We start from the raw sequence: 24470 nt of genomic DNA, 5'->3' as shown, positions 1-24470 counted from the left end.
CTCTGTTACTATAAGAGCGGCAACTTGGTGGTGGTTCTTGTATGGTTTTTCATTTGTTTCGTTTTATTTTTTGCCTTGCTATATTATCCATACTGCTCAGAATGGTGCATATGTAGTTAAGAGTAATTATTTGTTGAGTGAATAAATGGCACATCCTCAGTAAGGTTTTGAATGAAAAAATAATTGCACTAACTGGTCAACTGTAAGATTTTCCCAGGTAATTCTTTCAAGGGAGTTTGAAGTATAGGAACTAAGGCAGCTACACTGGAGCTTTTCAGAAATGATTGTCATGTTTCCTCCTCAGTCCTAAATCTCCTCTTGTCACAGGATATCAGCATTGCTTATGGGGAACACCTGATGCAGGAGCACATGTATGAGCCAGCGGGGCTCATGTTTGCCCGTTGCGGTGCCCACGAGAAAGCTCTGTCAGCCTTTCTGACATGTGGCAACTGGAAGCAAGCCCTCTGTGTGGCAGCCCAGCTTAACTTTACCAAAGACCAGCTGGCTGGCCTCGGCAGAACTCTGGCTGGTAAGTACAATCATTGTCTACATCTACAAAGGTTTTAAAAATTTTATTTCTTTGTTTTGTTTGGTAATTTTGCAAATACATTTAGGGCAGAATACCCTGAGACAGTCTCGTTCTCACTGATAAAAATTAATTTAGAATGCTTTAAAGGATAAGCTACTACAACAAGAGTCCCAGAATGCAGTGACCCAATATGGAAAGATGTTTATTTCTCTCTCCCATAGGGATTGATCGGCTCTTCCGTTGTGTGGCTCTGCATCCTTTTAGGTAGATGGTTGTAGCTGGGTTATCTCCACATCTGTGGGGAAGGAAGCAGACTGGGGAGAAGTTAGAGTCATGGTAAAACATTTACTTTTAAGTTGGAAATGACCTGGATGGAAGTTAAACTATCACCTTCTATTCCATCTCGGCCACACCATGTAGCTGGATGGGCTGTGCCCTGTAAGAAAGTAAAGATGAATTTTGGGATGAGTCCATTCTGGTGTAGACAGTAGGTTGTTGGAATAGCCAGGAATGAAGTGGGGGAAAAAAAAGCCAAATGTCCAAGCATTCTGAAGGCAAAGGCAGTTTAGCTGCATCAGGGACAAGGGTTGCCAGAACCAGAGGTGAGGCTGGTACCAGGATCTAGTACTAGAGTGGAGGAAAGGGTAAGGACACCTGTGAAAAGAGATGAGCAGAAGCTCTGGTCCTCTCAGCAGTGCTTGAAGTAAAGCAATGACTAGTATATTTTTTCCCCTAACTTGTAAATATTGTTGAGCTCTCAAAGAAAAAAATAAAAAGCAGTCCTAAAAAAATTCCAAACTCTATCCTGTTAAATTTATGTACCTGTCCTTCTTTGTCATTTGCATTATTCTTTTTTTCTTGGGATTATAACAATGCATGGGATTATCACTTTTCTTTTTCTGGTTATTAGCCCTTCCCAAATCCCTCCGATTCCAAGCTGGCCTCTTTTTACAAATGTCAAGAATTCCTTATTTCAGGCCTTTTAGTTATTCGTTCAGTCTCCATTGTTCCTTTCTGCTTTAGAAATTTATGATATTGGTTGTTTATACCTTCTATCTCTGTTCTTGGTCTTTATCTTCTATTCTTTACAGCTCTTAGCTTGCTATTTCCCATGTCTTATAACGGAGTATTTCTAGTTTTCTCAGATGTTTAGCAAAAGTGGCAAACATCTCAAACAAAGATGTTTGAGAAGTGTTACACACTGGAGTCACGCTGTGTGTACATTTAACGTAGGCAGTTTACACAAGAGAGCAAAAGAAAGAAAAGGTTAACTATTTAAATAGTGGAGATGATTTTACCTACTTTTTTTTTAGTGATATATGCCCTGGAGTGAGCATGCAATGAGAGACCAGAATCTGCCAGCCCCTTCGAAAGCTGCGGGTTCTCTGTGCCTCTCAGTGTGATTTATCTCAATTGGGCTAAGTCTAGGATCTAAAGACATTGCATGACTCAGACATAAGTCAGCTACCTCCATCTAGTGCTCAACCGAAGAAATAGTGGTTTCTTACTGTTAAGGGACGAAGTGGGTTTTTGAGAGATACCAGGTCGTTTTCCCATATACATGCTTCGGAAGCATCTTTCAAGGCTAATTTTGGCTGTATATGATTTTCAATTCCTGTGCTAAATTTAGATTCCAGCTGCGATTTAAGATAGGACTGTATGTTATATATCCCCATTCCCCCACAGAAATTCAGAAAGTACATAGTTTCATGCATAATGAAGACATATTAAAGAAGCACTTGAGCCAAAGAATCTGTTTAACTTTGTAGTCAACTGCTGCTTATTGTCTCTACAGGAAAGCTGGTTGAGCAGAGGAAGCACATTGACGCAGCCATGGTTTTGGAACAGTATGCCCAGGTAAACTCAATTCCTCCCTTCTAAAACCCCTAGTCAGCAAGAAAGGTCTTCTCATGATCTTAGTGATGATGAAAGTTAAAGGAACTGTGCATAATTGTTAAGTCCAGAGATAGTGTTTGCCCCAGCAGTCTTATCTTGCTGGCTTGACTTGGAAGTCTAAATTTAGTACATCTCTCAGTTTTGTGAGGTAGAATATGAAAGGGCTCTACTTTAACATACTAATGGTTTGACCTTGGTAGAAAGTACTTAATTACCTCTCAAGGTCATTGTGCTTTTTAAAATTGAGTTTGCCAAAGTAGAAACAATGAGAAAGGACCACTATGAAACAGGATCATTGAAGGCTACATATTCTTGGCTTTTACTCCCGTTCTCTCCATTGGAAATGTCTCTTTTACCTCGGGGACCTGGAGGTTCCAGTTTTACAGCAGATTATAAGGATAAGTACCCATATGAGCATTTGGTAGTATTATAGGATTTATTACGAAAATAAGAACACTGCAGTAACACTGGCCACAGACTAACAGTACACAGGTGCACAGCTGACACCAGGGATTATTGCCTTGTAGAGTTTTGACCTTTGATGAGAGAGAGTTTTTTACAGTTGTTACTGAGAGCACATTTATGTAACTTAATTGTGTTTTAAAAATATGTAATTGTCTCTTATGAAATAACAGTGAGTGAAAGAAGATAACTAAAATTTTATGTCATTAGATCCTGGAGAGAATATTTGTTGGGTGATTGAGTTGAAAATATCAGTGAATGAAACATACCTAAAAGAGTAGAGAGGTTGGGGTGGAAAGATATACCACATAGAGGGTTAATTAAATGGATAAGATGCCATTATCTTTTTTTTCTTTGTAAATGAAGATTAATGCATAAAATTATTTTGTCTAATTTACATACAATAAAATTATGTGTGGTACAGTTGTATAATTTACAAATAATGAAGTTAATTCACCAATTTTAGATGAAGAATTGAGTACATTTTGATGATGTTTGTAGTTGTGTGACCACCATTGTACTCATGATGTAGAACATTTCTAACACCCCCACAAGTTCCCTACTTCCCCTTTTGCAGTCAGCCTTCTCCCTCCACTGCCAGCCTTTGGCAAACTGATCAGTCAGTAAAGTTTCGCATTATCTAGAATTTCATATAAACAGAGCCATATGGTATGTAGTCTTTTTAGTCTGGCTTCTTTCACTCACATAGTGCATTAGAGATGCATCCATGTTATAGTTTATTCCTTTGTATTGCTGAGTAGTACCCCGTTGTATGAATATGTCAGAATTTGTGGGTCTGTTCACCAGTTGATGTACATTTGGATTGTTTTCAGTTTGGGGTTATTATGAATAACACAGCCATGAACATTCTAGTACAGGTCTTTGTGGGGATGGGAGTGGGAATGCTACATCCCGTGGTAAGTGGATGTTTAGCTTTTTAAGGAGCTGCAGAACTAATCTGCAGTGGCCGTATCATTTTGCATTCCCACCAGTGATATGTGAGAGTGCTTCAGTGTCTCCTATACTCACCAACACTGGGTGTATTACTGTGACACTAGATGTATTATCTATTGCTATGTAACAACTTACCTTAAAAGCTGGCAGCTTAAAACAACAGACCCTATTATCCCACTTTTTCAATGGGCCAAGAATCTTGGCTGGGCTTAGCTGGGGCCTCTGGCTCAGGGTCCTTTACAAGGCTGCATTTAAGGTATTGGCCGGGACTGTAGTCATCTCAAGGCTTGACTAGCTTTTAATTTCCTTTTATTGACCTTGTATCCTGCAACCTTGTTAAACTCATTTATTAGTTCTAGAAGCTTTTGGGTGTATTCTCTAGGATTTTCTACATTAACAAACACGGTTTCTATAAATACAGTTTTATGTCTTTTTTACAATCAATACTTTTTTCTCTATCTCTATTGCATTTTCTAAGGCTTCCAATGTGGTGTTGAATAGAAGTGTTAAGAGTGAACATTGTTGCCTTTTTCCTGATGTTGGAGAAAATTCAGTTGTCTTTTATCATTAAGTATCATGTTTGCTTTTTTAAAATTTGATTCTATTTTATTTTATTTTTGAGACAGACTCTTGCTCTGTCACCCAGGCTGGAGTGCAGTGGTGTGATCTCAGCTCACTACAACCTTGACCTCCTGGGCTCAAGTGATCCTCCCACCTCAGCCTCCTTAGTAGCTGGGACTACAGGCACATGCCACAATGCCTGGCTAATTTTCATATTTTTTGTAGGGATGGGGTTTTGCCATGTTGCCCAGGCTGGTCTTGAACTCTTGGGTTCAAGCAGTTTGCCTGTCTCAGCCTCCCAAATTGCTGGGATTACAGGTTTGAGCCCCTGGGCCTGGCCTGATATTTGCTTTTTTTTTTTTAAATGCTCTCTGTTGCAGAGTTGCCAAACTACAACTTGTGACAAATTCAGCTTATCACCCGTTTTGTAAATAAAGTTCTATTGGAGCATAGCAATGCTCATTAGTTTACACCTTGTCTATGGCTGCTTTTACACTATAGCAGCAGAGTTAAAGAGTTGTGACAGAGATAGTTTGGTCCATAAGGCCTAAAATACTTACTGTCTAACCTTTTACAGGAAAAATTGCAGATTCCTGCCCTCTTGGTTTGAGGAAATCCCCTTCTATTCCTTGTTCTGAGAGGTTTTTTTTTTATCATGAATGGGTGTTGAATTTTGTCAAATGCATTTTCAACTATGATGATTTTTTGTTTTTAGACCAGTGATATGGTGGACTAGGTGATTGATTTTCTACTGTTAAACCAACCTTGCATCTCTGGGTTCAACCCCACTTGGTATTATATATTTATTATCCATTTTCTCTCCTGGTAGATTAGATTTACTAAAATTTTCTTGAGGATTTTTGTGTTTGTGTTCATGAAGGATATTGGTTTGTAGTTTTTTAATGTCTTTGCCATGTTTTGGGTATCAGGATAATGCTGCTGTCATAAAATGAGGGGTGGTGTTCTTTATACTTCTGTTTTCTGGAGGATTTCATGTAGAGTTGGTATGAGAGTCTGACTCATGGTTAAAAACCTATGTGTGATGTTTCAGACCTGACCATAAACAATTATAGACTTTACCTAGGAGGCTACATGAGGAAAAGCTGCCCTCCCCACACCAGACTTGGCGTACTGCCAATGCATTACAGTTTCTAAAGGGAGTTGCAAGCAAGGACTCAGGGACCCCTGTTAGTCATGCTCCTGTAAACAGTATTTGCATTCAGAGTCCTGGCGCTTTCATTCCTAGGTCTCTCTGAGGCCATGGGCCAACGTCTTCTTCAGGCACCTCTGCCAAGACCTCTTTATATAAGAAGGAATGGAAAAACCTTAACATTTTTTCCCACTGTGACTCACTACCCAGTACTTTTCCACCCTTAGCCCCCTTCCTTTGCACCCATACCCCCAAGATCCATCAAACTGCTAAAGCTTTTTTTTTCAAGCTCCTTCAACAGTGAACCAACCCTCATGTCTGTGTGGATCCAGCTGACTCTTGAATAGTGAGTTGTTCTTTGGGAAAAAAATGGAACAGAGAGAGTAGGTGCTTTCCCTGGTTTTAGCCTCTTACTTATACCAATGCAATACCTGAAGGCTTAACTCATTTTTGACTTGTTAACTTTGATCAGCTACTCCAATACCTGACAGCTCAGCTCTTGGGAGATATTTTTTTCCTTACATGTTTAGTAGAATATACCAGTAAGGCCATCTGGGCCAGGGGTTTTCTTTAATGAAAGTTTTTCACTATTAATTCAGTTACTTTAGTAGACATTAGCCTATTCAAGTTTATCTGTGTCTTCTGGAATGAGCATTGGTAGTTTATGTCTTTCAAAGAATTTGTTCATTTCATCTAAATTGTCAGATTTATTGGCATAAAGTGTTTGTAGTATTCTCTTACTTTATTGTTCATAGGGTCTATGGTGACGTCCTGTCTTTCATTCTAGATATTGATGTGTCTTCTTTTTTTCTGATTATTCTGGCCAGAGGTTTATCAATTTTATTGATCTTATTAAAGAATGAAGTGTTTCATTGTTTTTCTCTATGATTTTTCTGTATTCTATATCATTAATTTTTAAAATTATTTTCTGTTTATTATTTTATTTGCTCTTTATTTTTCTAGTTTCTTAAGATGATGGCTTTTTTTTTTTTTTTTTTAAGAAACAGAGTCCCACTCTTGCTCAGGCTGGAGTGCAGTGGCACAATCATGGCTCACTGCAGTCTCAAACTCCTAGGCTCAAGCTATCCTCCCCCTTCAGCCTCCAGAATAGTTGGGATTACAGGTGCATGCCACCATGCCTGGCTAATTTTCAATTTTTTTTGTAGAGGTGGGGTGTTACTCTGTTGCCCATACTGGTCTGAAACTCCTAGTCTCAAGTGATCCCTCCGCCTCTGCCTCCCAAAGTGCTGGGATTCCATGCGTAAGCCACTTTCCTGGCCAAGGTGATGGCTTAAAGCCATTGATTTGAGATGATTCCTTACTTTATAGTTTAAGCATATAATGCCATAATTTTCCTCAAGCACCGTTTTAGTTACATTATACAGATTTTGAAATGTTTTGTTTTCATTTTCTAATTTCCCTTGTGATTTCTTTACTGACTCTTGGCTTGTTTAGAAGTATGTTTGCTGGGCTTGGTGGCTCACACCTGTAATCCCAGCACTTTGGGAGGCCGAGGCGGTGGATCACGAGGTCAGGAGATTGAGACCATCCTGGCTAACACTGTGAAACCCCGTCTCTGCTAAAAGTACAAAAAATTAGCCGGGCATGGTGGCGGGAGCCTGTAGTCCCAGCTACTCAGGGGGCTGAGGCAGGGGAATGGCATGAACCTGGGCAGCGGAGCTTGCAGTGAGCCGAGATCACACCACTCCAGCCTGGATGACAGAGCCTGGATGACAGAGCGAGACGCCGTCTCAAAAAAAAAATTTATATATATATGTTTAACTTGCAGATATTGGAGATTTGCCAGCCATCTTTTTGTTATTAATTTCTACTTTAATTTTGTTGTGATTAGAGAGCATGCATTTTTATTAATGTAAATTTATAATTTATTTTAATTTATAATATGGTCTGTTTTACAGAATGTTGTGTGTGTTGGAAAATAATATGAAAGCTACTATTATTGAATGGAGTGTTCTATAAATGTCAGTTAGATTAGGTTGATCATGCTGTTCTAGTTTTTTATATCCTTATTGGTTTCCTCACTACTTGCTCCATCAGTGACTGGGAAAGTGTTAAAATCTCCCGCTGCAATAATTCATTTGTCTGTTTCTCCTTTCGTTCTACCAGCGTTTGCTTCACATGTTTTGAAGCTCTGTTATAGGTGCATACATGCTTACGGGTATGTCCTAGATGTATTCATTTTGGTATCTGTCTTTCTCTGTTACTATTTCTAATTCTGAATTCGACTTTAATGTTATTAGTATAGCTTTTCCGCCTTTCTCTTGGTTAGTCTTTTCATTGCATATCTTTTTCTATCCTTTTACTTTTAATCTATCTGAATGTAGTCTTTATTTTGAAGGTGGGTTCCTTGTTGATAGCATTAGTTGTTTCTTTTTCTTTAAATCTAATTTGGCGATCTCTGCCTTTTAATCGGAGGGTTTAGACATTTGCATTGAGTGTGATTACCAATATAGTTAGATTTAAACCTACAGTCTTGCTGTTTTCTGTTTGTTCATCGATCCTTTGTTTCTTGTTTTTTCTTTTTTTTGCTTTCTTTTGGATTTAGTATTTTTCATAATTCCATTTTACCTCCACTGTTGGCTTGTTAGCTATACATCTTCATTTCAGTATTTTAGTGGTTGTTGTAGAATTGATAATAAAAATCATTAATTGACCATATCTTCAGATAATAGTATACCACTTCATATATAGTATAAAAATCTTACAAGAGTATTCACTCCATAATACTTTGTTATTGCTTTTGCTTTAAGTGATCATTATTGCTTAAGGAAAATTTTTAATGATCTTTCATGTTTATTCATTTTTTTTTCTTCAAAAGAAGCTGGAAAGGATTTTTATTCAATATTTTCTGAGTTTTCAAAAACTGCTGGCCACTCAAAATGGATCAACAACAAAAATTTAAGAGCTAAAACTGTAAAAGTCTTGAAGGCTGGGCACAAAGTTTCATGCCTGTGATTCCAGCACTTTTCGAGAGGCTGAGATGGGAGGATCACTTGAGCCCAGGGGTTTGAGACCAGCCTGGGCAACATAGAAAGACCTTGTTTCTACAAAAAATAAAAACACAATTAGCCAGGCATGGTTGTGTGCACCTGTAGTCCCAACTCCTTGGGAGGCCAAGGTGGGAGGACTTCCTGAGCCCATAAGTTTGAGACTGCAGTGAGCTGAGTTCACGCCACTGCACTTTAGCCTGGACAACAGAATAAGACCCTGTCTCAAAGAAAACCAAAACGAAACTATAAAACTCTTAGAAGAAAACAGGGTTAAATCTTCATGACTTTGGATTTGGCAATGGATGGTTGGAATTAATACCAAAACACAATCAATAAATTGATAAATTGGATTTTATAAAAATTAAGAACTTGTGTGTATCAAGGGCATTGTCAAGAATGTGAAAAGACAGCATATAGAATGGAAGAAGATATTTGCAAATCATATATCTGATAAAGGTCTAATATCCAGAATATGTAAGAAACTTCTGCAACTCAACAACAGAAAGCCAGATAAATCAATTTTGAAATGAGCAAAGGCCTGTAATCCCAGCTACTTGGCAGATTCAGAAAGGAGGATTGCTTGAGGCTAGGAGTTCAAGACCAGCCTGGACAACATAGTGAGACACTGTCTCTAAAAACATTTTTTTAATTAGCTGGGTATGGCGGCATATGCCTGTAGTCCCAGCTACATGGGAGACTGAGGCAGGAGGATCACTTGAGGCCAGGAGGTCAAGGCTGCAGTGAGCTATGATTGTGCCCCTGCATCCCAGCCTGGGCGATAGAGTGAGACCCTGTCTGAGAAAAAAAAAAATAGAAAAACAAAACATTTAGAAGATTGCTGTTCTAGTCTACTATTTTTTCAAAGTGTGGTCTTGTTAACAACTCTGGAGCCCGCCTAAACCTGCTGAATCAAACTTGGTAGGAAAGCTGGGGAGATGGGCATGTCTAACAGGCCTTTCTGGTGGTTTTGATGTCCAGGCATGCAGAGAGATGATGCTTACCTTGTGTTTTGTCATTATTTTCAGAATTTACACTGCTCCCTTGTCTTTTGTATCAATATTTATGGAGACATGAACTCTAGGATAGGCATGATGTTGAGAACTAGGAGTTCTCCCCTGGCCAGGGAGATAGAGGCAGGTCTGTGGTTAGTTTTGCAGTTGGCTGTGATGACATCTGACACACTCTCTTCACCTGTTGTCTTCTTCCTGTTTCCGTGTCAGGATTATGAAGAAGCTGTGCTCTTGCTGTTAGAAGGAGCTGCCTGGGAAGAAGCTTTGAGGCTGGTAAGAATCTTTTAAAACCTCTGGATGTTGGGGGCTAAGCAGAGAGGGCGAGCAAGGGATTCCAGATCAGTTGGAATCTCTTGTCTTCTGAGGCTTGTGAAATAAGTAGAAATAGGTTAGGATCCTGGCTTAAGGAAAAGCAGTGTTTTTAAAACCGTTTTTATTTATTTATTTATTTATTTATTTATTTTTTGAGACGGAGTCTCGCTCTGTCACCCAGGCTGGAGTGCAGTGGCGCGATCTCGGCTCACTGCAAGCTCCGCCTCCTGGGTTCATGCCATTCTCCTGCCTCAGCCTCCCGAGTAGCTGAGACTACAGGCGCCCGCCACCACGCCTGGCTAATTTTTTGTATTTTTAGTAGAGACAGGATTTCGCCATGTTAGTCAGGATGGTCTCGATCTCCTGACCTCGTGATCTGTCCATCTTGGCTTCCCAAAGTGCTGGGATTACAGGCGTGAGCCACTGTGCCTGGCCTTATCATTCTTGATAATATTTTGGAATTAATCCTCTACATTTGAAATATTACTGTCTTTTTACTGAAATGAATTCAATTTCCTTGGCTGCCTTGTAGGAGGCCTGTTTTTCAGGAAAATATTCTGATTACCTCTGAAAGTAATCCATGTCTTTCTAATTATCTTAACTCTCCAATGGCTAGAAGTTTTCCTTCCTAAAATTATTGTGTCTTTCCTTCTAGGTATACAAATATAACAGACTGGATATTATAGAAACCAACGTAAAGCCTTCCATTTTAGAAGGTGAGGGTTCCATTTTAGATAGAATTCCTCATTTGGAAAAAGGAGAGGAGAGAGAGATGAGAGTCTCCTCCTATTACTGTGTTTTTTTAATAATATGTCATGTAGATGCAATCAAAATTACCCACTGGATATAATATTTAATTCTCACTAGAATTTTTATATATGCTGAGCTATTAAATGGTAACAAATAAAATATTTAAATGTTAGAAACCTGTCCTGTAATCAAATATGATTAAGAATCTTTGTATTTGGGAATAGTTGGTAAACTTGAATCTGAACTATATTAGATAATAGTGTAACGGTGATAAATTTCTGGCATTTAATAATCACGTTGTGGTTATGTAAGGTAATATCCTATTATTCTTAAGAGATAAATGCTGAAATATTGAGGAATGAAGGATCATATCTCTACCTTACTCTTAAAAGGTTTCAGAAAAGTAATAGGAAAATATTTTCCATACAGAGAAACAGGAAACAAAAAATATGTCAAAATGTTAATAATTGGTAAATCTAGGTGAAGGGTATATGTGTGTTCATTGAACTCTTACAACTCTTATGTAGTTTTCAACTTTTTCAAAGTATTTTTAAAAAATTACCTTTTCAAATGAAGTTTGTGGTTCTTGGAGAACATATGAATATTACCAGTTCTAGAATACCCAGATGGTCACTGTGACCTCTTAAAAGCAAAGCGGAGGACATCGGTTTGACTTACAGAAACCTTAGGGAGTGGTTGATTTTAAGCTCTGCCTTTTTATATGCAAATCCACCCTGTAAGTAACGTCTGGCCTTTCTGACATTTACATGTATGCACATTCTTACCTTGTCTGCACCCCCTTCCCCCATCCTAATTAAAACATTGCTGGGGCACTTTTTATGTCATTCACTTTAGGTACCTCTAACTGGGTGCTGAAAGCATGATTCCTCGTCTATAATAATCTAACCAGCTCTTGGATTTTCACCACTAATGAGAACCTTTCTTAGAAAAATGCCGATAATTCCATCTGCATAGGCCCAAAACCTATTAATAAAATACATCCTTGGATAGTAGTATTTTGCTTCTTTAAAATGTATTCTACTAGTGTTATTTTTCTCTTGCGTATTTTTCCATTGGACAATATTTTGCAGAAATCATTTGATACATTTTTTCCACGTCCATGGGCATTTTGATGGATGTTTAGCCAGAAACGTTTAGGTAACTTGCTTCTTACTTTTGTTAACTGTGCCCCTTCCCCCCTACCGTTTTTTTTTTTTTTTCCCAATTCTCTCTTGGTTTAGATATCAAGTCTTCGTTCAGGTGATTTTGCAAGTTCAGTGGTAGCGCGTATTCTGGGATAATATTGATGAACTCTAAGATCTGGAATCTCAATCTCTAATTTGTTAATGCTTATTAAGGAGAAAAACTTGTAACCTAGTAGGGAAAAAAAACTTACTAGGAAAAAACCTAGTAACCCTTTTCTTTTTGCAGAATTCTAACCCTCCTTCACTGCTTCCCACCTGTAGTTTTTTCTCTTTGCTTAAACCTCATGCTCAAACTATTTACATTCTGCATCTCCAGCCCAGAAAAATTATATGGCATTTCTGGACTCTCAGACAGCCACATTCAGTCGCCATAAGAAACGTTTACTGGTAGTTCGAGAGCTCAAGGAGCAAGCCCAGCAGGCAGGTCTGGGTGAGTGTCTGCGTGAAGACCATCGACACATGCAGGGCCGTGGGTGTCGGGTAATGCCACACATTCTCTCGATTGCTTAGTGTTCCTCCTGCAGTCTGATTACTGTGCCATGGGGAAGTGTGAGGCCTCTGTGGAGCCCCTTCAGGGCCATCTGTGTCTGTGTTTGTGTGTTGGTGAAGGGCAGGACCAAGCATGAACGGGAAGAGCTCTGCCAGATGTTCCCACTGACCCCCATTCCACCAGAGCAGCTGACCACTTCCGTGTCTAACAAAATGAGTTTCCTCATTTCCAGAAAAAAGTTCAGGAAACTACTGATTTACATTAGTAATTACTGTATTTAATATTATCTCATTCATTTTGAGATCTGCAATCATTTTCATCCATCCTTTGATATGCCCCCGTTGACTCTAGTTCATTTACCTCCCTGAAAGTAAACCCACACATTAGCAGGCAGTGTTTTCATCTGCTTCTGGTTCTTCTTTTCTAGATGATGAGGTGCCCCACGGCCAAGAGTCAGACCTCTTCTCTGAAACTAGCAGTGTTGTGAGTGGCAGTGACATGAGTGCCAGATACTCCCATAGTAACTCCAGGATATCAGCGTACGTATCACATTGATTCAGCACATTGACCATGCCCTGGGCATATGGGGAAAGTGGAAGCAAATAGGTTGGTTTTCTACTGGGACAGTGTAGTGAGAGTGGAGAGAATATTATTCAATGCTGCGTGGAAGTTGTTCAGAGACTTTCCCAGCATATCTGAGACATTAAACTTGGCATTGAAAGGTTTTCTTCCTCAGCTTCACGGCCTGTGTGTTTTCCCATTCCCCATGAGGCAGTTCCTCCACTGAGTGCTCAGTTTATATTAACATCCGATTTTACGCTTTGGACAAATGTTGTGATTAAGGTATAGGCACTGAAAAAATGAAAAGATCAGGCTTCTTCTATTCAAAATCAGGATTGGAAGAGACCATACATGTAAAATAAGTCATCACACTTTTACCAAATATAGCAATTTGTCAGAAATATTCATGCAACACCCGTATGGTAGGTGCAGTAGATGTTACCAAAAACTTATAAGGAGATATGAGTTATAAGAGCTTAAAGTCTTGCTTGGAATATGTAAAACAATGCAATATTATATATTTAAACTGAATTATGCTTTAGGAATTTGAAGTGGAGAACCGTGAAGTTGTGTGGGATGATCAGCAACTGCAAGAAAGTAGCCAGGCAAGGTAGCACATGCTTGTAGTCCTAGCTACTCAGGAGGCTTAAAAATATCTGTGTAATTTCTAACAGGAGATCATCTAAGAATCGCCGAAAAGCAGAGCGGAAGAAGCACAGCCTCAAAGAAGGCAGTCCGCTGGAGGACCTGGCCCTCCTGGAGGCACTGAGTGAAGTGGTACAGAACACTGAAAACCTGAAAGGTAGATTCTCAGTCCTGATGATGATTCCTGACCCCAAACGATAGTGAACAGTCGGCACAGACAGGCGGAGTTCAGTAGGTGATTAAGCTACCATTTTCCCAATTTGAGGAAAGAGGAGAACTTTTAGCAGGAAGGGTCATGTCAGCACACATTCCTGAAGCAGCCCTTCTTAGCTGGTAACTAAGAAGCCTTCCTCCATTTGGCATCCCCCTAACTGAACTGGGAGAGATGCTTAAGCCAGGATGAAGAATTGTGGGACACTGCTTTCTGCGTGGGTCCCCCAGTGTGCTTGATTTTCTTTTTGTAGTACATATGTTTAATTATGCCAGCATTGGGGAAGAAAAAAGATAATGTAGGAGAAAGGACCCGCAGTGGGATCATAGAAATTTTTGGCTTTAGATAGAAGCTATGGTATGATTCGGTCTATGGAGCTGGGAATATAACTTACCACTCTTTCAAATTTCTTCTCTCTAGATGAAGTATACCATATTTTAAAGATACTCTTTCTCTTTGAGTTTGATGAACAAGGAAGGGAATTACAGAAGGCCTTTGAAGATACGCTGCAGTTGATAGAAAGGTCACTTCCAGAAATTTGGACTCTTACCTCCCAGCAGAATTCAGCTACCCCTGTAAGTTTTCTCAAAGACGGTGTGCGTTTTTTTCATCATTTTCGTGGGTTATTATGTTCACACACTCCCCAAGTCAAAAAGTTTTCCTGTTCTTAAAAACATAAGATGCCATATTTAAATTATGTTAGATTTATGTTTAAGCTGTCAGTAAGATTTTATATTTGCCTGTAGAGTGACTAGTAACCTTGGCGTAGGTTAAATGGGCTATCATTGTCCTTTCTGGATGAAGCAGATGTCATGGAGAAAATGAGAAAGTCACGCAGTTGCTCCTGGCCTTCAGTGAGGTTGGAGTGGGGAGAGAGCGGGGAAGAGGGGATCAGAGACGGCCTCTCACTTGGATGGGATCAGGCTTTAAAGGAACCCCAGGCAATTGCTTTTCCTTTTGTTTTATGAAAAATTTGACTTGTCACTTCTGTGTTGTTACGATGGACTTTGCTGGTTGTGTTTAAGGCTGAATCAGCTTTGTATCGCAGAATTCTAATGTATTGTTATCTGCTTATTATTTATACCTCTGTTTACTCTCTTATACCTCAAGTCTATTGTTAAGAGTTTTTATTTGGATTCAAAAGGCTGGTATATCAGTCAAGATCTAGAAAGGAAAACAAAAGCCTACCTATTATCACAGAATTTAATATATGGATTGGTTAAATAAGCATTAGAGGACTAAAGGCAAAAGGGAAATACAGAGGAAGAACATTGAGATAGTAACTGTAGGAAGCAGCTTTACCCTCCCTGAGGGAACAGGAGGAGGAGTTGGGGATTATTAGAATTTAGAAGTCGAAGTGGGGCCCTGTAGAGCTGGCTCTTGAACCTCTGAGAGGAGAGTGCCAGCCAGCTAGTCCTGGCATTTCTGAGGGGGCTGGTTCCAAGTGTACAGAAGTAAATGGAAGCTGAAAGGAACAGCTGCTGCTGGGGGAAAAGCCAGCCAGTCGGGCCGGGCGCAGTGGTGGCTCATGCCTGTAATCCCAGCACTTTGGGAGACTGAGACAGGTGGATCACCTGAGGTTGGGAGTTCGAGACCAGCCTGGCCAACATGGAGAAACCCTGTCTCTACTAAAAATATGAAATTACCCAGGCGTGATGGCGCATGCCTGTAATCCCAGCTACTCAGGAGGCTGAGGCAGGAGAATCGCTTGAAACCTGGGAGGCGGAGGTAGCAATGAGCCAAGATTGTGCATTTGTGCTCCAACCTGGACAACAAGAACAGATCTCCATCTCAGAAAAAAAAAAAAAAAAAGCCAATCAAGGAAGAAATCTAGAAATCTTTTGTTTATCCTCCAGCTTTGTACTCCCCCTCTGGTGTTCACTGTAGGCAGGACATGATGGGAAGCCAACAGCAAGGAGGAATATCTTTCAGGTGCCCAGCCCCAGCACCACAAGCAGTGGATAGAAGGCTGGGTTGGAGCTGAGAGATAACAAATCAGCTCACTGTTTAGAAACACATATGTTTATCGTGTCTTGATTTCATTATTTAGAAATGGGCATAAGACTTCCCTGTGTGCTTCAATAGAATGCTTTGAAGGTTAAATAAGAGGGTGCATGTAAAAGCACTTTACAAACCATTGAAATAAAAGCAACTAGGAATCAGGACCCTACAACTTCTTGAATTGAATATAATAGGTATTTCTTAGAAGAAATGTGATCATCATCTTCAAAACTGTAGTACTTTTGATGATAATTGTTTTTGTGTTCTTTTTTTGAGACAGGATCTCACTCTGTTGCTCTGGCTGGAGCGCAGTGATCACCACTCACTGCAGCATCTACCTCCCTGGGCTCAGGTGATCCTCCCACCTCAGCCTCTTGAGTAGCTGGGACTACTGGCACCTGCCACAACACCTGGCTAATTTTCAAATTTTCTGTAAATTTTCTGTAGAGACGGTGTCACCGTATTGCCCCAGCTGGTCTTGAACTCCGGGGCTCAAGCGGTCTGCCCACCTCAGCCTCCCAAAGTGCTGGGACTATAGGCATGAGCCACCGTGCCCTGCTTGAAGGTGATAATTTATAATGCCACTCCCATGCCGTCCCCTTCCGTCTTCTCTTCTGATCACATGATCACTTTAAGGTCTTATTTTATTTTTTTTCTTGCTCTGTCACCCAGGCTAGAGTGCAGTGACGATGTGATCAATCATGGCTTGCTGTAGCCTCGAATGCCTGGGCTAAAGCAGTCCTCCCACCACAGTCTCCTGAGTAATTCGGACCACAGGTGCACACTACCGTGCCCAGCTAAAATTTTAAATTTTTTTTTTTTGTAGACATGGGGAGTCTTGCTATGTTGCCCAAGTTGGTCTTGAACTCCTGACCTCAAGTGATCCTCCTGCCTTGGCCTCCCAAAGTGCTGAGGTTACAGGTGTAAACTGCCATGCCTCCCACATTAAGTTCTGAGACATCCATTTTATTATTGTGGTTTTGATTGGTGAAGTATGGTTGTGGTATGTGCAGGATACTGTTGAGTGACTTCTCATGGCGTTGCTCTGGAAAGTGTGCCACCAAGGGTCTGCACTCATCAGGGGTGTGCCCAGAGGCTCGCTGCAGGCTTGAAATTCCTGTGGAGTCTTGTGTTTTACCTGGAGCACATGTGCACAGTTTGCATTCTGCTCCATAGTATGCACGTATTTGTATTTATTTCAACCTAAAAATGTTTGTTTCCCACAACTCTTTGCATATAATTGATACTCTGTGTATTTATAGCCTCTTGTACTGTTTTCCCTCTCCTCAGGGAGTGGCTTGCTCATTTGGAAAAGGCCAGGATATATCATTGTAGAGTTTCTTTTCTTTTCCCCCACCCCCTATCTTTACCTTGTTCTGGGAGAAAAGAGGATTAGAGGTCTGAGTTGCAGCTGGAGAAACTGGCAAATTAAAATCACATCGGGAAAGAGAGTTACTGTGTTTCACACCATGCCAGTAGAAATGACAGGCTGTCTTCTGCTAGTAGGGATTTGGCCTTTGGTATTGGCAGTCTTGAGAAGTATTAGATAATCTTTGCTGATACAGTCTATTTTCTCTTTAGGTTCTAGGTCCCAGTTCTACTGCAAATAGCATCATGGCATCTTATCAACAACAGAAGACTTCGCTTCCTGTTCTTGGTTAGTATTTTTTCTCATTTAATATTACAATACTAAGCAGCAGGACTATCTTTCTGTAAGCATTGAGAAGATCAGCAGTATAAGGAGAGATTGGATACAATTTTTCACTATAAAAAAATTGACTACAATTCTTCCTCAATTCTAAGACCACATCTTTAGTATGATCAGTTTCATGCTTCTAGCGGTAGGGGACCTGGTGTGGGAAAATCCAACATGACCATTGTATGTGTAATTTTAAAAAATATTTTATGTGGCATACGCTTTTTCATAAAGGCACATCACAGTTCCAGTTTCAGTCTAAACCACCTACATTTACATATATATCAAAAGATTCTTCTGAAGCATCATTACTGGCTGTTGGCAGTTACGCTTTGCATCTTGGGGGCATTTTCATAAACTTGCTTATGAGTGGGACCTTTTTGTTATGTTTAGAATTGACAATATAATTTGAAGGCAAATCCAAAGAATATTAGCATTTTATACATATTTCCTATTTAGTTATGCATGAAGTGTTTTATTTGTTGAGGGACGTGATTCTCAATTAGATTACTTATATCCCTAAAAATTAAAAACCCTAAACCCTTTCTTTTGAAAGTTGGTTAGAAACATTTGATGGATCAACTTAGGACTTTGAGTATTTGCCCTTACTTATAGTTGGGTCAATCAAGCATTTCAGCTTTGAAAAGTGAATATTAGTTTCTAAAATAATTAGCAGTTTTAACTGCTGTAACTTGCATTTCTAGCATGTGAGAGGCAATTTTCTGAAATTTTTTTTCACCGAAGTGCTACACTGTAATAGCATTTTGATGATATTTGAAGTAGCCTATGGGGATTTAAATTAAGTTTGACTTTAACAGCTTATGTTGCTACCAGGAAAGAGCAGCTACCTTCCATCCCAGCTCAACTCATACATCCAGACAGTAACTACTGTATTCCTAGCTCCTCTTCTGTCTGGAGAATGGCAAGGTACTTTTGGTATCAATTTCAACACATCCACTTATTCCTTTTTTTCTCTTAAATTTTTTATTAAAAAAAACAGATGGGGGTCTTAACATATTGCCCAGGCTGGTCTCAGACTCCTGGTCTCAAGTGATCCTCCTGCCTCAGCCTCCCAAAGTGCTGGGATTACAGGCGTGTACCCCTGTGCCCAGCCCACTTATTTCTCAGATGCTAGGAACTTATATTAGACCTGAGGCCATTTGGTCATTGTTTATTTTGTGCGGTAGTGCAATCCAGTTGTGATTTCTGCCTCCTGTGTTCCTCGTTGCTGGCCTGATGCTGACCTTCAGGTCAGGTCAGTCCCACCATCCCCCAGGGTATTCTAGATGGCTTTCCCACTTCAAAGAGCACTTTCTTGTTTTCCAGCTGAGCCTTAAAGACACTCTGTAATATTTGAGAGCCCCTCATTATCTGAGTGTTTATTATCATTACCCTTGTGGTTTCAAGGTTGTATAGGAAAAGGAAAGTTCCTGTAATTCAAAAATTGCCACTGATGAACTAGTCACAAAATTAGTCCCCCTCAAATACTACTCAGCTCCCCTCCCCAGCTAACAATAGTTGAGTATATTCGCACATCCCCACAAGTGGAATCAATGACTTGATGGATCATTTCTGATTGTTTCCTGCTTTGATGCAATACAGCACCATGCAGATCAATTGCAAGTCTTACAAAAATTTAGTATTACATAAAATAGATGAAAATGATATTGGAAAAGTACTTGAATCACTGCTGGGTTGGACTCGTTGCAATTGATGACAAAATAAGCGCTTCAAGTGGTTTTGACCATCAAAGGATTGAGAGAGCTCCTTAGAAAAACTGCAAAGCCCTCAAGGTATTTTTATAAAAATGACTTTTTTGTGTGCTGTGAAATTCAAATATGGAAATGTGAAATATGTCATGTCCTGCTGTCATATAATTTGTCAGAATAATTACTTTCTTGCCCAAAAGTCTATACTTTGCGTTTATTTCAGAGTAAGTCTGGAATCAAATATAGTTGTAGTTATGCCTAATTTTAAAAAATGAGATAGAGCACATTATTTTCATAACTAGTTTTTTTTAATATAGTCTTATTCCAACTTTAATTGCGATTTAGGAAAGTGTGGACCTTGTTGACAGTGAATTTATTTAAGTAACCTTTTTCCATTATTGATATTCTTTTATCTTTATGGCACCATTTAGTGGAGAGAAATGTAAACAAACATAAAGATGTAGTATTAAATCATAACTGCATAAAATTAAATGTAGTATATACTGCACTACTGTAATAATTTTGTAGCTACCTCCTGTTGCTATTGTGGTGGGTGAGCTCAAGTGTCACCAATATCTGCTTAAAATGCCGTGTGCCACTAATCATGCCCACATGAGCAGCACATGACAGTCTCCATTAATTGCATATGGCAGCAAAAAGTGATCTCTTGCGTTCTTGTGTATTTTTTTTATCATGTTTAATGTAATATCGTAAACCTTAAATAACACCATGAGACCTATAGGAAGTACCACAAGTGATGCTTCCAGGAAGCAGAGAAAAGTCATGACATTACAAGAAAAAGTTGACTTGCTCAATACGTACTATAGATTGAGGTCTGCAGCTGTGGTTGCCCACCATTTCAAGATAAATGAACCCAGTGCCAGGACGATTGTAAAAGAAAAGGAAATTCATGAAGCTGTCACTGCAGCTATGCCAGCAGGGATGAAAACCTTGCACTTTTTGCAAAAGACCTTTTTATCTTGTATTGAAAATGCAGCTTTTATGTGGGTGCAGGATTGCTATGAGAAAGGCATTCCTATACAACTAATATGATTTGAGAAAAAGCACAGTCATTGTATGAGAACTTAAAGCAAAAAGATGAAGGATCTAAAGCTGGAGAATTTAATGCCAGCAAAGGACAGTTTGATAATTTTAAAAAGAGGTTTGGCTTTATAAATATCAAGGTAATAGGAAAAGCAGCTCCTGCCGTCCAGGAGGCAGCAGCAAAGGCATTCAGGTTTATGATCAGGACTGCTCTTATCTGTAAAGCTGCTAACCCCTGAGCCTGGAAGGGAAAAGATTAACACCAGCTGCCAGGCTTTTGGTTGTACCATACAACAAGAAGGCTTGGACAAGGAGAACACTGTTTCTGGATTGGTTCCCTTGTCGATTTGTCCCTGAAGTTAAGTAGTATCTTGCCAGTAAGGGGACTGCCTTTTAAAGTTCTTTTGATACTGGAGAATGCCCCAGGCCACCCCAGACTCCATGAGTTCAACACTGAAGACGTTGAAGTGATCTACTTGTCCCCAGACACACATCTCTAATTCAGCCTCTAGATCAGGGGGTCATAAGGATCTTTAAGGCTCATTACAAACAGTACTCTATGGAAAGGACTGTCAAATGTGCAGAAAAGAACCTTGCTAGAACATGAAAGTCTAGAAGAATTACACCATCAATGATGCCATCATTGTTATAGAAAAAGCTGTGAAAACCATCAAGCGCAAGACAATAAATTCCTGCTAGAGAAAACTGTGTCCAGATGTGCATGACTTCACTTATGACAGCCTATCAAGGAAATCATGAAAGAGACTGTGGATCTGGCAAAAAAAAAAAAAAAAGTGATGCATGAAGGATGTCAAGATAGGGGTCTTGGAGAAATTCAAGAGATGATAGACATCACACCAGAGGAATTAACAGAAGATGACTTGATGGAGACGAGTGCTTCCAAACCAGTGCCAGACAATGAGGAAGATGACATAGAAGAAGCAGTGCCAGAAAATAAATTGACGTTTGTTCCAAAGATTCCAATTATTCAAGACTGCCTTTGGCTTCTTCTACAACATAGATGATTCTATAATATGGGCACTGAAACTAAAAGAAACTGTGGAAGGATTGGTACCTTAGAGACATGAAAAGCAAAAACATCAGAAATTATGGTGTATTTCTGTAAAGTTAGTAACTGAGTGTGCCCACCTCTGTTGTCTCCTCTTTAACCTCCCCTACCTGTTTCATCTCTGCCGCCCCTGAGACAGCAAGACCAACCCCACTATTTCCTCCTCCACTTCAGCATACTCAACGTGAAGATGACAAAGATGAAGACCTTTATGATGATCCACTTCCACTTAAAGAATAGTAAATATTGTTTTCTTAATATTTTCTCGGCCGGGCGTGATGGCTCAAGCCTGTAATCCCAGCACTTTGGGAGGCCGAGACAGGCGGATCACGAGGTCAGGAGATTGAGACCATCCTGGCTAACACGATGAAACCCCGTCTCTACTAAAAACTAAAAAAAATTAGCCAGGCGAGGTGGCGGGCGCCTGTATTCCCAGCTACTTGGGAGGCTGAGGCAGGAGAATGGTGTAAACCCGGGAGGCGGAGCTTGCAGTGAGCTGAGATCCGGCCACTGCACTCCAGCCTGGGCGACAGAGCGAGACTCCGTCTTAAAAAAAAAAAAAAAATTTCTCTAGCTTACTTTATTGTAGGAATATAGTATATAATACATATAACATACAAAACATTTGTTAACTGACTTTTTATGTTGCCAATATGCTACCGGACAACAGTAAGCTATTAGTACTTGAGTTTTGGAGATTCAGAAGTTAAACATGGGGCCAGGTGTGGTGGCTCACACCTGTAATCCCAGCACTTTGGGAGGCTGAGGTGGATGGAACGAGACCAGGAGTTTTGAGAGTAGCCTGGGCCACATGGTGAAACCTCGTCTCTACAAAAATTAGCCAGGTATGGTGGTGCACACTTGTAGTCCCAGCTACTTGGGTGGCTGAGGTGAGTCACATGAACCTGGGGTGTCAAGGCTGCAGTGAGCCATGATCGTGCCACTGCACTCCAACCTGGGCAACAGAAGGAGACCCTGTCTCAAAAAAAGAAAAAAAATGGTATATGCAGATTTTTGACTGTGCAGCGGGGTCCACACCCATAACCTACCTTCAAGGATCAACTATAATTTGTCATGCCTGCATGGCTCATATGTACAGATTTGCTGCTGGAAGTTTATCATAAATAATGCTGAAAAAGAAAATCCTTATATATACATATTTTCTCATATCTCTGCTTCCAGTATATGATTCCTAGTTAGAAAAGAGACTTAACAAATCTAAGTGAAAGAGTGCCTGGGAGTTTTAGGTTACAATGACAGAATCTTTTCCTAACCCTCTCTCTCCATTTGCTTTTTTTAAAGCAAGGGCATCTTTATTGATCAACATGTTTGTCGAAGTTTCATCATAGTTTCTGTCCATTAACTTCACTTACTGAATATGTGCTACCACATTTTGCTATTCCTTAAAAATTGAGATGGACTTTATATATAGTGAAATGCAAAGATTTCAGGTGTACGACTTGATAAGTTTTAATAAATATATACAGCCATGTAACTGCTGCCACCACCCCTCCCACCAGTTTGAAATACAGAACATTCTTCTACTTTGAATCACTGAGTGAGCATGCCTGAGGTTGAAATGCAGTCCCTCCTCTCAGGGCAGGACGTCCAGGCTGTGTTGGCTCTGACCTGGAGGTTGCAGGGGTAGCAGACACATTAACTCTGGCTCTGATGGTCTTATTGCTGCAAACCCCACCTGCCTAGTTTGTTTAGTTTGGAGTTACTGCCTCAGCGCCCTCCAACAAGGGTATGTCTGTCACAATTTCCCTTCCTTTCTTACTTTTAGATGCTGAGCTTTTTATACCACCAAAGATCAACAAAAGAACCCAGTGGAAGCTGAGCCTGCTAGACTGAGTGACCACAGTTAGGAGGGATCCAACAGAGAAGACCATTGCCACTAATTCCTGTTGTCCTACCACCCCTTGCTCTTTGAGGCCTGTCTGTTGAGAACTGGAAAGAGTAAAATGATAACTTACCTTAGCCTTGCCAAGAACTTCAGCAGACAACAAGCAATTCTATTTTATTTTGTGTATACATCTTAATCATTAGCAAGACATTAAGCTTTAACCATTATGGCATCATTTTGTGAGAATGATTGTTCTTTCACTTGGGCTGTTTGAGAGCATAATTATGGTAATCATGAGATTAATGTTTCATGGTTTCTACCTCAAAAGTGTGAAGACAAGTAAAATAATGTTTCTAAATTGTCTTATTTTATTGGAGGAGAAGATTACAATGGCTGTTAGTGCTACATTTGGTCAAATGTAATCACTTAAATGGCTTCTTGTCACCTTAAACTAAAGCAGAATAAAAAGTATCCTTTGAAATTATAAGCCCTGCTTTGCTGACAGCTGTTATTTTGTAACATGTTACCAGGTCCTGTGCTTTCAGTTATAACTGGGCTGAGCCTCCTATAATTACAATGTCTATAGGGACTGTTTTACTGCCTGTGTATTTTCTGCTAGAGAGTTAGCAATGTTAGAGCTGGAACAGATTAGAATTTCTAAACAGTAGCATGCACGTTTGGTATGAGTGATCAGTGTGCATTGTATGGCATGCATGGTTGTGAATTATTCTCTGTTCTCCAAATGCTGTTTCTTTAACTCAGATATTTTTGTTAGTGTCTAGGCCACTTCATTTATATTTCTTTATGGTACTTTACTGACTTCTCTTTTACTCAATTCTCCACCCCCCCCACCACCAAAAAAAACTGTCTCAAAATGAGAATATTTTATTTTTATGGTGAGTCTAGAAAACGCCCACTTCATTCTAATTAAAAATTCTTCCGTGTTTTAAATATCAGAACCAGACCTTCCTTACTGTATATCTTAGTCTGTTTGTGTCTCTAAACAACCAGCTTTCAAAGGAACTAATAGAGTGAAAACTCACTCATTACCACGAGGATGGAACCAAGCCATTCACATAGAATCTGCCCCCGTGACCAAAACACCTCCCACTGGGCCCCACTTCCAACATTGGTCATCACACTTCAACATGAGGTTTAGGGAAACAAATGCCCAAACTACAGCATTGTGCATAAACAAACAGGAAATGCTGCTTTTGATCCTCAAAGAAGTGATACGGCCAAAATTGTAATTTAAGAAGCCTTTCCCAGTATAGCAAGGTGTCAACTATAGAATCAATCTAGGAGTATTCACTGTAAAATTCAACTTTTCTGTATGTTTAAACATTTTCACAAAATAA

At 39.8% G+C, this 24470-nt stretch overlaps 1 protein-coding gene across 3 annotated transcripts in view; it reads left to right on the top strand.

Annotated features, from left to right (window-relative positions):
• IKBKAP (inhibitor of kappa light polypeptide gene enhancer in B-cells, kinase complex-associated protein) overlaps positions 1-24068 on the top strand; it is a 65739-nt gene extending 41671 nt beyond the window's left edge. For 2 of the 3 annotated variants that reach the window (XM_011954579.1, XM_011954580.1), the window contains 10 exons: positions 328-529; positions 2325-2386; positions 9784-9846; positions 10541-10601; positions 12157-12270; positions 12758-12869; positions 13566-13693; positions 14168-14322; positions 17330-17405; positions 23053-24063. In XM_011954579.1, the coding sequence (XP_011809969.1) occupies positions 328-529; positions 2325-2386; positions 9784-9846; positions 10541-10601; positions 12157-12270; positions 12758-12869; positions 13566-13693; positions 14168-14322; positions 17330-17405; positions 23053-23120 (1041 nt within the window). In that variant the 3' untranslated portion in view covers positions 23121-24063. Of the gene's footprint in view, positions 1-327; positions 530-2324; positions 2387-9783; positions 9847-10540; positions 10602-12156; positions 12271-12757; positions 12870-13565; positions 13694-14167; positions 14323-17329; positions 17406-23052 lie in introns of all 3 variants that reach the window. The other variant, XM_011954578.1, reaches the window with a different exon arrangement.
• The last annotated feature ends 402 nt before the right edge of the window (positions 24069-24470 follow it).

This window comes from Colobus angolensis, unplaced genomic scaffold (genome assembly GCF_000951035.1).
Source record: "Colobus angolensis palliatus isolate OR3802 unplaced genomic scaffold, Cang.pa_1.0 Scaffold386, whole genome shotgun sequence".
Classification (NCBI taxonomy): domain Eukaryota; kingdom Metazoa; phylum Chordata; class Mammalia; order Primates; family Cercopithecidae; genus Colobus; species Colobus angolensis.
The sequence above is the reverse complement of the archived record's forward strand: the minus strand, read 5'-3'. Positions and strand labels throughout refer to the sequence as shown.